We start from the raw sequence: 13,688 nt of genomic DNA, 5'->3' as shown, positions 1-13,688 counted from the left end.
AGGAAACTGTATAAACATGACTATATAATTTCAGAAATAAACATCCGTGCAAAACATGTTCATTTTAGATACTACAAAATCTGGAGTATTGAACCCAAATAGTCCCCTGGAAGTCCTATTTGAAAGGTTTACATACAAAATGTGCTACTACAATAAAAGATTGCAACTATTGGGAGAAAGAAATTACATGTCGTGATTAAACATCTCAGGCTAGATATAAACCTCGTGCCAGCTGGGTCACGGGGATGCTGCACATTAATAACATTCAAATATATTCTGAGGGCAGGTGTGTGAGCTTCTCAGGACTGTTAGAAAACCTGGCAGTGGATGCAGACTGGGAGCCTCCCCTGTTTGTTTATAAGGAAGTGAACTCTGTTGCAGCAGCATATCTGGATCTGTGTGCAGAGGAAAGTGTTTCTGCCATCGGACAGCATGAGAGCCTTCATCCTGCTGGTGTTCCTGTCAGCGAGCTGCCTGGCTCAGAGACCCAAACCATGCAGTAAGTAGAACAAAAAGATGTGACTTTGTTATCTAGTTTCCCTGTGAATGATGATGATCAGTTATGTGCTGTTCTGTTTTTGCTTTATGAAGAAATATTTGCAAGCTTTGACGTATATGATCCATTTGTAATAAAAACATGTATTTTATTCTAACAGAATCCCCACAACTGCTGACTGGAAGACTCTCTGTGGTAAGTGTTTATCTCCTTTCACAATAGTGTAAACAAAAGCAAAAAACATTGGATTACTTTCATTCAAAAAAGATCCAATTTGCTCTACTAATAAATGTGTATCCTTTTCCAAGGCTACCCAAAAAGAGAATCTGATGGCCTATGCCAGGTACACCTATGACGCAATGGGACAGCGAATCCGCCTCAGAGAGTTTGGAAGTTATGACAATAAGAGCTTCCACTTCGATGTACTTCTACTCTTCCAAAAGGTAATGACAATAACATTTATATCTACATTCAGAGATGCCGTGTGCAACACATATTCATCTTTACTGCTAATCTGTCCTCCAGGGTGTCATGTACAAGATAAATAACAAGAACAAAACATGCTGCAAGAAGCCACTGAAGAGAGACTTTCACCCACTGGCCATCCCAGAGGGCGCTAACCTGCTAGGACAGGTGGTGCTGGGCAGCTCCTCGGGACCAGGGCAGGGGGTCCTGGTCAACTCATGGGAAGGAGAGCTGCAGATGAAGAATACAACAGGTAGATTTAGAGGAAGTTAACAGAGAGGAAGTTAGACAGATATGCGGCGTATGTAGCACATGACTTTCTGTGATTCTTCTGTCGATGCTTACGAAACCTGCTGGTCTGGTTTTGCTGCCTCAGCTAACTTGTGATCTTCTTTTGTTTCTGCAGCAAAGTACATTAGCACCGTCACAGAGTTTGGATGCGTCCCTATCGCCACCATGTTTCACACCTGCAAAAGTGGATGGATGGTGACCAGGTCAGTGAGTGCACAGACAACTCACACATTTCGAAAGTTATTTGAAAGAATACCATACAAGACTTTATCAACCATTGTCAAATGTGCTTGGACTTGTCAAACACAGGTTTTAAAATTGTAATGGACAAGTTTCATTTCTGTGTGTCAGTGCTATAACTGGTGTTTTAAAGGTCACCTATTATGCAAAATCCACTTTTTCAAGTAATTATACATAAACATGCGTCCCCTCTGTGTAAAGAGATTCTGAAAGTTTCAGGAAAAAAGATTCGCTCACTTTTTGTCCTGATCCATTTATATAAAAACCTCTCTGAAAATGAGCTGATCAGATTTTGGCCACTTTATGATGTCATAACGATGTTTTGGCTTGTGTAACCATTAGCCAATCACCAACCAAGGTTTTAAGATCATACGACATATAAGCTTATTCTCTTTCTTGCAGCGTGCAATGATTATTTAGACAACTACATATCTTCTGTAAAATACAAAGCTCAATCCAGGAGAGGGTTTGCTTAGTTTAGCATAACGACTGCTAAAAATAAAATGTTGTGGTTTTTATTTTTGCATCTTCTCTGATTTCAGTACATTATTGTAGCATCCATTGTTATGTTTGCTAGTTCATCATGGGATCTTCATATTTTGTTTAACCTTCAGCTTCTTCAACAACGTCATTGGATTAGCGGAGCCTCAAGAACTCATCCCTCCACGTTTCTGTAAGGACGCCCAGCTGGAGGAAGAGGAGGATGAGGATCCAGCGACCTTCTTCAGCTTGTTTTAAAACAGACTATGTTTTAGATATGTGATGCACTTTGATGATGAATACTCTAATATGACTGTTTGCACTCTATTGATTCTTTACTTGAGTAGCAGTCATTGGTGTGGTATATCTTTTTGTAGAATTCATGACGCAATTAATTACATTTGAATCAATACAATTATTGTGTTATGTGTGTATAACCATTAGATTGAGTGTAAGAAGTGATTGACAACAAAACAGTTGAAGTAAATGATAGGCTACAGTTAAAAAGTCACTTGTGATGTAACAGTAATAGAAAATCAGAAATCAAATAGTTCAGATTGTTTTTGCTTGCTTTTGAAATCTGTTTATTAAGGTATGTTCTACTTTGATTTACATGAAACCAGTGAAGGTATGGCACAGCAGTGCAAAAGGCTAACATGCACATAATTAGCTGAGGCTGGTGGGAATGTTATTAATACTGCATGTATTTGATCATAAACCGTACTAATCAAACTGAGATGTTGACCTACTGTATGTCAGCACTTCCGCACTTGTGTAAATTAAAGATGAAAATGTTTGCGATGATCTTTATACTTAAAAAGAAGTAAATGACATACTCATTTACTCTTTACTTTTAAATCTTAACTGTCACAAACCGGCTCAGGAAATGCTACAAAAGAGAGGAGACATGTCAGGTTAGCGATGCATTTATTAAATCCCAACAATCATCAAGATACCACCACAGGAAACAAGACAATATATTATACAGTACATATAAGGGTGTAATGTGTGTGCCAAACTGGGCCTGGATGGCTCCTGGAACACTTTTGGGACCCTCCCTGACAGCAGCAGACAAACAGAGCATAACCTTGACTTGATTTTTCATAATGGATACTATATATTCATACATACACAAGAGGGCAGTGTTGCACTTTACTTCCCACACATTTGGAGATGTGCATTTGGAATTTGTATTACTTCATGTTTTAATCAGATCAAAATGTATTCAAATATTAAAACACTAAATAAATGCTGAGGTTAATTTTTGTTTTATCTTCAATATGCAATTATTTATTGGTGTTTATGTCAATAATAGAAAAAAAGAACTAGCTAAATAAAATATCATAAAAGACAAAGTTTTGTGCCATGTAAAATGTCAATTTGTCTCTTGAAAAAATCACAAAAAAGTATTAGTATTGTATGCAATGAAAAGAAAAGAAAAAGGTAATGACAGTAATTCAAACGTCTTAGTATAATAGTATATATAATAGTATGTCGAAAATATGAAAAAACGACATAGTACAATATGTCGAAAATATGAGAAAAAGGCAGAGTATAGTATGTCAAAAATATGAAATAAATATATAGTATAGTATGTCGAAAATATGCATAAGAAAAAGCATAGTACAATATGTCGAAAATATGAAAAAACAACTCAGTATAGTAGGTCGAAATTATAAAAAAACGGCATAGTACAGTATGTCGAAAATATGCTAAAATAGCATAACATAGTATGTCGAAAAAGAAGAAAAAAAAGACATAGTATAGTATGTCGTAAATATGCAAAAAAACACCATAAGTTATATATATACATATTTCATTTTTTTAATATTTCTAACAAACTATTCTTCATTATTTTTGGATACTTTTGACTTATGACTTTTTTCAAAATAGCTTTGTTTTAGATTTTTCGACAATCAGACCACAACCTTTTTGTTGACATAATACTAAGACGTTTTTTCAGGTTCTTCTGCATTCTATACCAAGTTTTTTGTATACAGTATACAATGTCTGAGACATCATGAAGATGAACATAATGTTTATAACAAAACTTTTCATTAAAAAAAAGTAGGCCATAAAGGCAATAAGTTGTAGTATAGTATATTGCTTTTTTTAATGCCAAAACAATGTCTTTTTAAAAATCTAAAGAAAATCATTGTATCGTACTGCATTAAAATGTCACAAAGTTAATTGCATAATATGCCAAGATTCATAAGAATGCCGTAAGAAGAAGACATATATATATAGTATGACATAAAAGAAAAGAATGAATTAACAAGGCATAGTAGTACAGTATGCCATGAAATAAACAAATGCAAAAGTCATAGTGTAATATGCAATAAGAATCATTTTATTGTACGCCATGAAAATGTCAAAAATGTCATAGCAAAGAGTACCATGAAAAGGTTATACAAAAAAGTATACTATACAAGAGATGGAAGAGTGAGGACTGCCAAGTCTCAGTACATGAACTCTTAGAGTGCACATGGTCAGCCTCATAACTGAACTGTCTGTGTGTGCGTGTTTGAATGATTGAGATTATTATACATGGATGTATTTGGCGTAAATGTATTTGTAACCCGCCGTGACGAATAAAAACATTTAAACAATGAGGTGTGAAGAATAAAACAAACATCCCTTCTTTGAAAATTGTGTTTAATAACTTACTTATACAATATTATGGCCCTCCATGTATTTATTGTATTGTATAAAGCTGCTATACAATAGGACGAGGAGTCACCTGGTAGCAGTAGTAAGTCATTCCCCTGAGCTCCCCCACCTCCTGCACACTAACATCTGATGACATCACCCCCGCCTCCTGGGCCTCAGTCTCCAGCCACAGGAGCCTGGCATCAGGGTCTTCATCGGAGAACTGGAGCAGCGATCCTGAGCTACGCAACACCTTCAAACACTGCTTCAGCACCAGACCAGCCTTCCCTTTGCCCTCCTTGGACCTCAGCAAGGCGTCTGTGGTGCCCTTATCCACTATAAGGTCCACACTTCTACAGACATAGTGCGTCTGAAGCTCCGTGCAGTCCAGCTCTACAAACTCAAGCTGAGAGGAAGCATTGTGAGGTTGGATGGTATTGGCTTGGGTGTGTTCCAGCATCTGTCTCACAGCTATGGGAGAGATGTCCGCACACGTGACCCGTACCGGGAGATGGGAGTGTCTGTAAATACAGGGCCCTATAGCTGAAGTGCCACAGCCCATATCCAGGACGTGGAGCAGAGCGTCTCCGTGGGACTTGGTCTGCAAGGATGGCATGATGAAGTCCCGGATGGCATCGAATCCGAAGAACCACTCAAAGTTTTTGAAGGTGGTTGTCCTGTTTCTGTTCTCAGCATAGAAGCGGTCCCAGGTTGCTTTCTTATCCATGTTTGCAATGAGATCAGCTAAGGAGAAACACAGATGAGATTATACCATGAGAGTAAGTAAGTGAACATTAGCATTTAGAACTAACCTTAGTAACAAATACGTTAATTAAATGTGTCCTCACTGCTTGTAAGAAAATGCTTTAAGTACGTATAAGTGCAAAAATATTATGAAGTACGTGGCAAAAGAAGAAAAAGAGGAGAAAGAAGCTCTTGAACAAGTCAAAGGAGCATTATTTCACAATATTAAATTAATGACAACACATCTTATGAATTAAGAGAAGAATGGTCAAATAATCTTGATCACTGATACTGATGTTAGTGCCCCTCTTTTGACACTTACAGTAAACAGTCAGCAGATGGCACTCTTACACAATGGATACACACCTGAGAAACTATCATTCTATGCAGCCTCATTGAGTAACACAGCACATAACATGCTAGTTTCTACATAAGCAAGTAAATTGTCTCATGTCATCTACCTACCCAATATGACACCATCCATGTCCAGTGAATGTTAAAGGTATTGTCAAACCTTATGTCTGTTCTTAGGTCCTGCACTCAGTCCCTTATATCAAACCCACAATCAGACAAAATTAAGGGACCAGCCTAAAACGACTGCAACAAGATTTCCAAAAGGCTCCACAAACTGATGTGGCATAGTACCCTGCAAGTACTCTATTTTTCTCTGAAATATTAAACAAAAGGGATAAGACAGATGTATGGCGTCTCTGAATCTGGTGGAGATTGTTTTTCTGTCAACACAGAAGAGGTGATCCAAGTGTTGGACGTGGAGATTCAGCCTTAGACGCAGGATCGTAGCTGATTTGTGATGTTTGAGGAGGCGTGATATAGCAAACATGGCAAAACATGGCAGTCCTGTGAAGTTTTTGATTTCAGGAATTAGCATCTTGCAGAAACTTCTCACCCAGCTTCCTCTTTTCTAGCTCCGACCTCAGCCTAATGTTTTCTTCCTGCAGGCGGTTGATTTCCTCTTGCCGAACCTTACAAAAGTCACATTCGGGCTTTTGATCCTCTGTGGCCCTGTCTTCAAGTAAAACCTTGATTTCTGGGGGCTCTTGGTTTTCCTCTACTGTGGGTGGTAGCTTCCTCTTCTCTTTGTGGACTCTTCTGTCAAAACGTCCACACGTTGATACCTTGACTTCTGAGTGCCCCAGCCGTACAGATGGAGCCCAGTCTGGTTTTGTCTCCTTCATTTCATATGCTGGTGTTCCTGAAAAACATCAAGGATTCATACTGTCAGCAGGGTGAAAATTAACTTTCTGAGAAAAAAAGTTGTAACCTTCTGTGTAAGGTTGCTGTCGCTGGATAATGTTTGTTAGCTTGGTAACGTTACACTAGGTTTGCTTCCAAGAAATAGGATGAATGGAATTGAACACACACACAGCATCAAGTTAAATTGGTATAGCATGATCAGTGGTGTACAGTAACGAAGTACATTTACTGTACTGCACCTAAGTACAATTTTAAGCGACTTATATTTTTACTTGAGTATTTCAATTTTTTGCTGATTTGTACTTTCACCCCACTACAATTCAGAGTTTACTTTTACACCACTACATTTTATAATATCTTTAGTTACTTTGCACGTTTGGATTGTTAACGTGACATATAAACACTTAAATAAGACTTTAGTTACACCTGGAGTAAAATTCACAAGATAACCTGCAGTATAAAAAGTAATTCAAATTAACTCCACCTACACCAGCTTTGACAATTTTACTTTTTGTACTTTATACGTTTATTTTGCTGCTCATACTTGTGTACTTTTACTTGAGTAACATTTTGATTGCAGGACTTTTAATTGGATTCTTACACTCTGGTACTTCTATTACTTAAGATCAGTGTACTTCTTCCTCCTCTGATCATGATAAACTCACCTGTATGGAAATGCAGAGGAGACCTTGGCCGACCCGACATGGGTATGTTGTCAAAGGTGAGGTCTCTCTTTCTCACAGGCAGCTGCCACCCATGCCATCTGGCGTCTCTTGGCGTCTCTCTACATGGTCTCCCTCGTAGAGTTTCCATGTGGCAAACGAATAAAACCTGATCCCATGGTCCATCTTCTCTTGTTGCCGTTTGTCGTGGGGTCGGCTCTTACAGCCAAGGACACAACAATGCCCACTGACCATAATTTTAAAAAGTGTTGAGTGAAAACATATGCTACTCTGCTAGCTGTAGGTTGCGTTCGCCGGTATACTCCGAAGATGACCAAGTTGCCTTTGGTGACGTCACATTCCCTCGACTCTTGAATTCATTTGTACACAAACCTGCAACTCAGTAAAACTTCCTAAATCAATAAAAGGTACCTCGTCCACTAACATACAACAGTTCTAACTCCCTGTACCAAGTTGTTTCCTTGGCTAACGCTAACTAGCTTGTTGACTGCTAGTGACCCTATCATGTGTCTCTCATGTCACAACACCAATACAAAACATTTAAATCCTTATGCACTTAAAATGAGTAATTAAACGTTGAACGCACTTGTAACAGAGTGATGCCGTATCCACGCTGCAGCTATCCTCCTTCCTGACATTGTCAGCGACTTTGCTAGCGGAGACATTTTCTGTCAGAGTCCTGCTTGTCTTACTCTTCCCCCAGAGAAAGAGCTCTCACTCCGCCCATATTTCTTGGTACCAACAACCCACACAAAGTAGTAGGAGACATCTGTTGATTTAGAGACGATATTTGACTAGCTTATGCAGCAATGACGCGACTGCGCATGTGATGTAAACAAAGCACATATTTTTGATGATAAAAAAGAAGCAACTGTTTTCCTGTAGTAACTTCAGTAAACCCTTATTTATTGTATTTAAAGCGTTTGATTAAACAAATCCACCAATAACCATGTAACCTATTAAGCTGTTTAGATGGATGTTCCAGGTAGAGTATCGTAGGCCTACAGCTACAATACCTTTATTTTATTATATTTGTCCGATTGTTTTAAGCATTATTATTCTAATGGTGCACTTTGAGTGCCTGCATGAATTAGGAAGATAGTCCTACTGCTTCAGAATAAGTCTCTTTTACAGTTGGAGGTGTAATTGACAGGATATTTACAATGTTTATTAATTAATTGTAATTTAACCCTGTGAGACCTACATAAACACATTATTGTATCAGTATGGGGGACAGCTGATCTGTCAGGGGTAGAAGGCAGGTCAATAATTAGAACCTTAACTTGCAATGCAGTTTTTCTGCATGAAACCTCTTATTGTTAATTTACCCTGGGAAACCATGCATAATCTGAAACCCCAAGATCTCAAATGTGTGGTTGTAAAGTTTGATGATGCTTAATGATTACCTTAAGTTTACAGAAGTTAACATGTAAAGCAAGGTTAAGTATTGTTCAGATTTCTTAAGGTGAGAGAAAAAGTGATTAATTGATGATAATTTGTTGCAGCCCTTGTTCAACCTGACTCTTAGAAAAAAAGCACTGCACAAGAAATAATGACAATAAATAAGATGTAAATCCCTTTAATAAAACTCAATGAAACGCAGTGTAACAAAGGAAAATAATCCAACATAAAGCAAGTAGATAACATTTACAACCACAAAAGAAAAAAAAACCTGTACAACTCTAAATTCACTTCTATTTTTCCAAAGATTTTTTTTTAATTAACCATTTTGTGATGACTGAGGAGAAACTTGGGAGTTTGGGGGCGAGAGGGGAACGGGAGGCATGTAATGTGACTTTATATTTAATTTTTTTCAAATACATGTGTGTAATCTCGTACACAGATGTATGCTTCATCAATGCGGCTGCTGAAGTTATTTTTTTTTTACCCAGACGATGAGATGGGCTGTGGCCAGGAGTGTTATTTGTACAAGATGTCGTAATGGCCAGGTCTATAGAGGAGGAAGATGCGTGGGTCGCCTCCTTCAGGGAAGACGTGGTGATTGACTGTTCCTCCCTCTCCTCTATCCATGTACTCCACCAGGATGGAAATGTCCAGGGCCTGGGCTAAGGCGATGATGTGAATGTGGTCGCTTTCTTTAGACATGGGCTCTACCTCCTTTGAAAAAAAGGAAAACATTTAAATCAGGTATTAGTTTGTTTATTGTGAGTTTGTTTTTGCAGAACTGGAATGGATAGATTCAGAACATTTCTGACACATCCTTAAAGATATATATATATATATATATCTTTCACTGTCAATATGTACATATTTTACTTTTTGGTTTGTTCATTTCCTACTCATTTTTCATCCATCATGTGCAATGACTTGTTTACAAGCTTCTGTAATGAAAATATTTCTCAAATTAAGGATCAATAAAGTATATCTTATCTTATTCACCCAAGAATGGCTGACTTTTTGAAGCAAAAAAAGCATATTTCAATTTGTACATAAATGCCTTTAAACCCATCTTTTCTATTAAAATGATCATTTAGAGACCCTATAATGAGACCCACATTTGTTTCTCATTAACTAGACGTTTTCTTTGGTGAAGTTCACTAAAGAAAGCATTTTCAAAACCAACCTGCTGACAGAACTCCTTGACAGAGCGTCCTCCTTCGATGAAATGCTGAAAGAATCCGTACTCTCTCTGCAGGTAGCCGGAGGTGAGCAGCCGCAGGTAAACGACCAAATAGTCCGACACGTTCTGGTCGTTGAAGGAGTTCAGCACTTCCTGCAGGGTCGGCCGTTTCTCACACAGATCGATCAGGTCCATGAACTTTGAGAAAACACATTATTCATATCATTAGAGACTTAATCCAAAAAGATGATAGCTATAGTATACCTAATGCGAGATTCAAAAATGTCACAATTTTGATCAGATAAACCGTTACTACTGTTCACTTCAATAAACAAAATAATAATATCATGCTTTCTGCTACTTTATAATATAGGGGAAATATCTGCATCTTGGCTCAGCAGTTAGAAATAAATAAGAAATGTCATTTTTCTTGAACAAGACACTCACAGTGTTGTGAAAGTCTTCAATGGTAAACTCAGTGAAGCCTTCATTAACCAGGTCCTGTTTACTTTTAGTTGCAACTGCTTTGAACCTGAAGAGACAAAAACATGTATTCAAAAACCTTGTGAAATTTGGGCCATCAATCATAGTGTTTGTTAGATCTTAAGTAGAATTGAAAACAGGAAAACAGGACAAACTGACCAAGAGCTACGCACTCAGACAACAAAACACCTGACAGAGCAGACCATAATTCTTTTAGCAGAAAATCTGTTTTTGCTTCCGATGACCTACGGGTGCTTCGCTTCCACTCTCTCTTTAGCTAAAGTAACGCTATCAAACACTACAACAAAAGTGTGACCAAACGTGACTATAGCACAAACAGTAACCACTGTGACACTCACTTCTGAAGTTCCTTGCTGTCATCAAGCAGCGATTCGAGATGTGCGAAGCCAAAGGCTCTGTAGAAACAGTTCCCATCTGGTCGCGTCTTACGAATGCACGAGTATTTTTTATGTAGGTCCTGCAACAAAACAAAAAAATAGTTTTACAAAAACTGTGCACAGACTATTTGAGTATGCAATAGACATACAGTTTTGTTCAGTAGGTACAGTAACCTTTGACTGACCTTGATCTTGAGCTGATAAACTGTGTCCTCGTCAGCGTACTCCCTCTGCAGCACCGCCAGGTCCTGTCTGTCCGACACTAACGGGTTACTGTTGGCTATCTACAGCCCACACACACAAAATAGATCATTAGAAAAACGTCCCTCATGGGTGCCTCTATTTCTGACCAAAACAGTGAATACTAGAACATTAGTACATTTTAGGCATCAGTTGGGTTTTATGAACTCTAAAGAATATGAATAGAATGGGAAACTTTTTGTTCTGGATCTTCATTGAAAATGGATTTCTCACCTCCTGCTGAATTCTGTCCTGTTGAGCGATGATGGCCTCGTCGTATGCGAGGCAGTTCACTCCACCTTTTAGAGAAGGGGACAGAATAATTAGGCGTTCAGAGTACAAACTTTAAAAAGGGAAATGATAGGCCACCATGATGGCTGAAATGTAATCTGGTGATTGGCAATTGGATTTAAAAATCTGTATCAAATCAGGGCCAGTGTTAATAATGGATATCATGATAGAAAATTGGTCAGGTTAAAATCTGAGGAGACATAGCTGTCAAGATCAGTGCTGCATATTGAACATGCCACAAATGCAATGCTAACAGCAGGATTTTTTAAGGAAAGCATTGTTAGAGCTAATTAATTATTTAGCTAAACAAGGCTAGATGTCTACAAAAATGAACGTGCTAAGCGAATAGCTAAACAAAACACACAATATATACATGTATACAAAGTCATTAAAACTAGCTGCACCTTTAGCAGCTTTGATAACACTTTAATGCATCATTAATTATAATCAAAACACATCCTATATTATTCTGAAGTGGGGCAATCTGCATAATGAGTACTTTTACTTTTGGTTCTTTAAGTATATGTTGATGCTAATACTTTTGTACCTTTCTTAAGTAACATTTTGAATGCAGGACTTTGACTTTGACAGTGTATTCATATACTTTTGTACTTCTACTTTTAGATCCGAGTACTTTTCCCCCCCATGCTGGTTAGTGAAATCAACATTGCACTGACGTAAATAAAAACAATAATCAAATGGATATGTACTTAAAATGTAAAAAGCATGCACGAAGACAGCTATATTGTCTCTCCCTATTTGTATGACATGTCGTCACCACAGAGGATTCAGCCATAGTCAGCAGTTAACATAAAACCACTTCAATGAGAACACCAGCTAACGTCAGCCAGCTCAACATGGCTAACTCGACCCGAGCGAAAACAAAACAAATTCAAGTCACGACAAAAACGGTTGTTCTAGCTACTAAAAACGGGATGTCCCGTCTTCTAATATTGAGCATACATTTTCAACATTTCCCCAAGTCAAAAATTGTGGGACTGCCACTTATTGCTGCCATGACAGTAACTAAACAAGCGTTTTCTCTTTGTGTAGCAATGGTAGCTAGCTAACATTAGCCAACTAGCTGTGGCCTCATCGCTCCATGCCAGCCCCCGGCCCCGCGGAGAGGACAGCGGCTGAAACGCCGAGCGGACACTCGTATCGGTTCGGGCTTCATTTGCAAGAGAAATGGCCACACTGTTAGTTGTATATTTTGTGTTGCAACTGTTTCACTCACCCCCCACCTCTGGCTGTGATGATTCCTGCTGCTCCTCCGCCATCTTAGCTATCGAGATCTGTTTCCTCCTTCTGCATGACTTCATTCATTACTCACTTCCGGTCCAGTCTTGTTTGTTTATTTTCTGTTAGTTTTATTTGATTGGTTGATTGACTTTTTTAATTAGGTGTTATTAGACCTTTTCTTGCCAAAACTGCCGATAGTAAACCAAACTATCAGCAGTCTTGTTTGCTAATAACCTACTTTTTAAACTTAACTAGTTGGCTACTTATTTACTTGTGGCCTAAGTTGTCCCCATAACTAATGAGCCATGTCATGATAGGCAACACAATATCATAAAGAAAGAAAAAATATATATTTGGGGTGATTTCAAGGATATTCAACCCAAATACAATTTTAAATTGCTTTTTTGAACATGCAAAAGTGATTGTTACGTAAATAATGGAATGTCAGTAAATGCTTAAAAAAAGTGTCACAACAATCAGTTGGACTATGAATAATGCTATTAATTATTGTATAAATAAAATAATTATAATATTAATGTAAAACAATACATATTTTAAGAATACTATGTTCATTGAGACAAAAGGTGAAAGTTAAGCAGTGACATTTAAAGTATGTTGCAAACATCCCTGATGTTTGTTACAACTGTCCCCGGGTTGGGGTCAAGAAAACATCTAAATATAATTCCTTTCTAATGTGAACAATCTGTCATATATGTTCATATTTAAATGGTATGAGTGATTAAAACACATGTTTAAGTTTAAATACACTTTTAGTTGGTCTAGTCCGAATAGTCTCTGATTAACTGAGATAAATGCAAAAAGGGCTGCAACTGTTCCCATTCTTCCCTATTTTACATTATTTTTATTGTGATGCAACTAAAGCAAAACCTGGATGAGTGTGTTAACTGTATTTTCATTTTTATTTATTTGTAATTGCTCAATCTGTTTTGGTAATGGTTGGATTGGCAAAACTAAACATATACATTATAGGAGCCATGTTATGTTCAAAATCTAGTTTCAATTCTTTTTTTAGTTGATGCCATGTTGCTCTTTTCTTTAAATAATTAGCAGCACAAACATCACACCAAGCATCACATGACAATGAGGGAATAGATAGACTGTGCATCATGAGTTTGAAACCTGTGAATACTGCTCATTTAGTCCTTTGCAGTTCAATCCCAAACTAAATC

The 13,688-nt window shown here is 37.7% G+C and overlaps 3 protein-coding genes across 3 annotated transcripts; 1 reads left to right on the top strand and 2 right to left on the bottom strand.

Annotated features, from left to right (window-relative positions):
• The first annotated feature begins 367 nt into the window (after positions 1–367).
• On the top strand, positions 368–3,238 carry epdl1 (ependymin-like 1). Its single transcript, XM_034136418.1, has 6 exons — positions 368–499; positions 657–691; positions 805–939; positions 1,022–1,214; positions 1,368–1,455; positions 2,107–3,238. Exons 1-6 carry the CDS (start codon positions 433–435, stop codon positions 2,228–2,230), a joined length of 642 nt encoding a protein of 213 aa, XP_033992309.1. The 5' UTR covers positions 368–432; the 3' UTR covers positions 2,231–3,238.
• A 1,063-nt stretch (positions 3,239–4,301) lies between these two features.
• cskmt (citrate synthase lysine methyltransferase) lies at positions 4,302–7,931 on the bottom strand. Its single transcript, XM_034136417.1, has 4 exons — positions 7,850–7,931; positions 7,246–7,635; positions 6,273–6,578; positions 4,302–5,365 (listed from the first exon to the last, which is right to left on the bottom strand). The coding sequence occupies exons 2-4, from the start codon at positions 7,391–7,393 to the stop codon at positions 4,689–4,691; spliced, it is 1,131 nt and encodes a 376-aa protein (XP_033992308.1). The 5' UTR covers positions 7,394–7,635; positions 7,850–7,931; the 3' UTR covers positions 4,302–4,688.
• An 895-nt stretch (positions 7,932–8,826) lies between these two features.
• Positions 8,827–12,589, bottom strand: LOC117487760 (ubiquitin thioesterase OTUB1-like). The gene is made up of 7 exons (XM_034136416.1): positions 12,494–12,589; positions 11,200–11,264; positions 10,911–11,009; positions 10,687–10,805; positions 10,292–10,376; positions 9,848–10,042; positions 8,827–9,381 (listed from the first exon to the last, which is right to left on the bottom strand). Exons 1-7 carry the CDS (start codon positions 12,576–12,578, stop codon positions 9,184–9,186), a joined length of 846 nt encoding a protein of 281 aa, XP_033992307.1. The 5' UTR covers positions 12,579–12,589; the 3' UTR covers positions 8,827–9,183.
• Positions 12,590–13,688: the final 1,099 nt, after the last annotated feature.

This window comes from Trematomus bernacchii, unplaced genomic scaffold, assembly GCF_902827165.1.
Source record: "Trematomus bernacchii unplaced genomic scaffold, fTreBer1.1, whole genome shotgun sequence".
NCBI lineage: Eukaryota > Metazoa > Chordata > Actinopteri > Perciformes > Nototheniidae > Trematomus > Trematomus bernacchii.
Note: the sequence above shows the minus strand (reverse complement) of the source record. Positions and strands in the feature narration are given on the sequence as shown.

What these genes read in the sequence shown, in the direction of transcription:
- cskmt (XM_034136417.1), bottom strand. Translation starts at nt 7,393, where the DNA reads ATGGAAACTCTACGAGGGAGACCATGTAGAGAGACGCCAAGAGACGCC. An exon ending in TCCTCTGCATTTCCATACAG is followed by an intron (nt 6,579 to 7,245) that starts GTGAGTTTATCA and finishes GATGTTTTTCAG; the next exon opens with GAACACCAGCATATGAAATG. An exon ending in GCTAGAAAAGAGGAAGCTGG is followed by an intron (nt 5,366 to 6,272) that starts GTGAGAAGTTTC and finishes GTTTCTCCTTAG; the next exon opens with CTGATCTCATTGCAAACATG.
- LOC117487760 (XM_034136416.1), bottom strand. Translation starts at nt 12,578, where the DNA reads ATGAAGTCATGCAGAAGGAGGAAACAGATCTCGATAGCTAAGATGGCG. An exon ending in TTTATCAGCTCAAGATCAAG is followed by an intron (nt 10,806 to 10,910) that starts GTCAGTCAAAGG and finishes GTTTTGTTGCAG; the next exon opens with GACCTACATAAAAAATACTC. An exon ending in TCAAGGAGTTCTGTCAGCAG is followed by an intron (nt 9,382 to 9,847) that starts GTTGGTTTTGAA and finishes TTTTTTTCAAAG; the next exon opens with GAGGTAGAGCCCATGTCTAA.
- epdl1 (XM_034136418.1), top strand. Translation starts at nt 433, where the DNA reads ATGAGAGCCTTCATCCTGCTGGTGTTCCTGTCAGCGAGCTGCCTGGCT. An exon ending in TCAGAGACCCAAACCATGCA is followed by an intron (nt 500 to 656) that starts GTAAGTAGAACA and finishes TTATTCTAACAG; the next exon opens with AATCCCCACAACTGCTGACT. An exon ending in TACTTCTACTCTTCCAAAAG is followed by an intron (nt 940 to 1,021) that starts GTAATGACAATA and finishes TCTGTCCTCCAG; the next exon opens with GGTGTCATGTACAAGATAAA.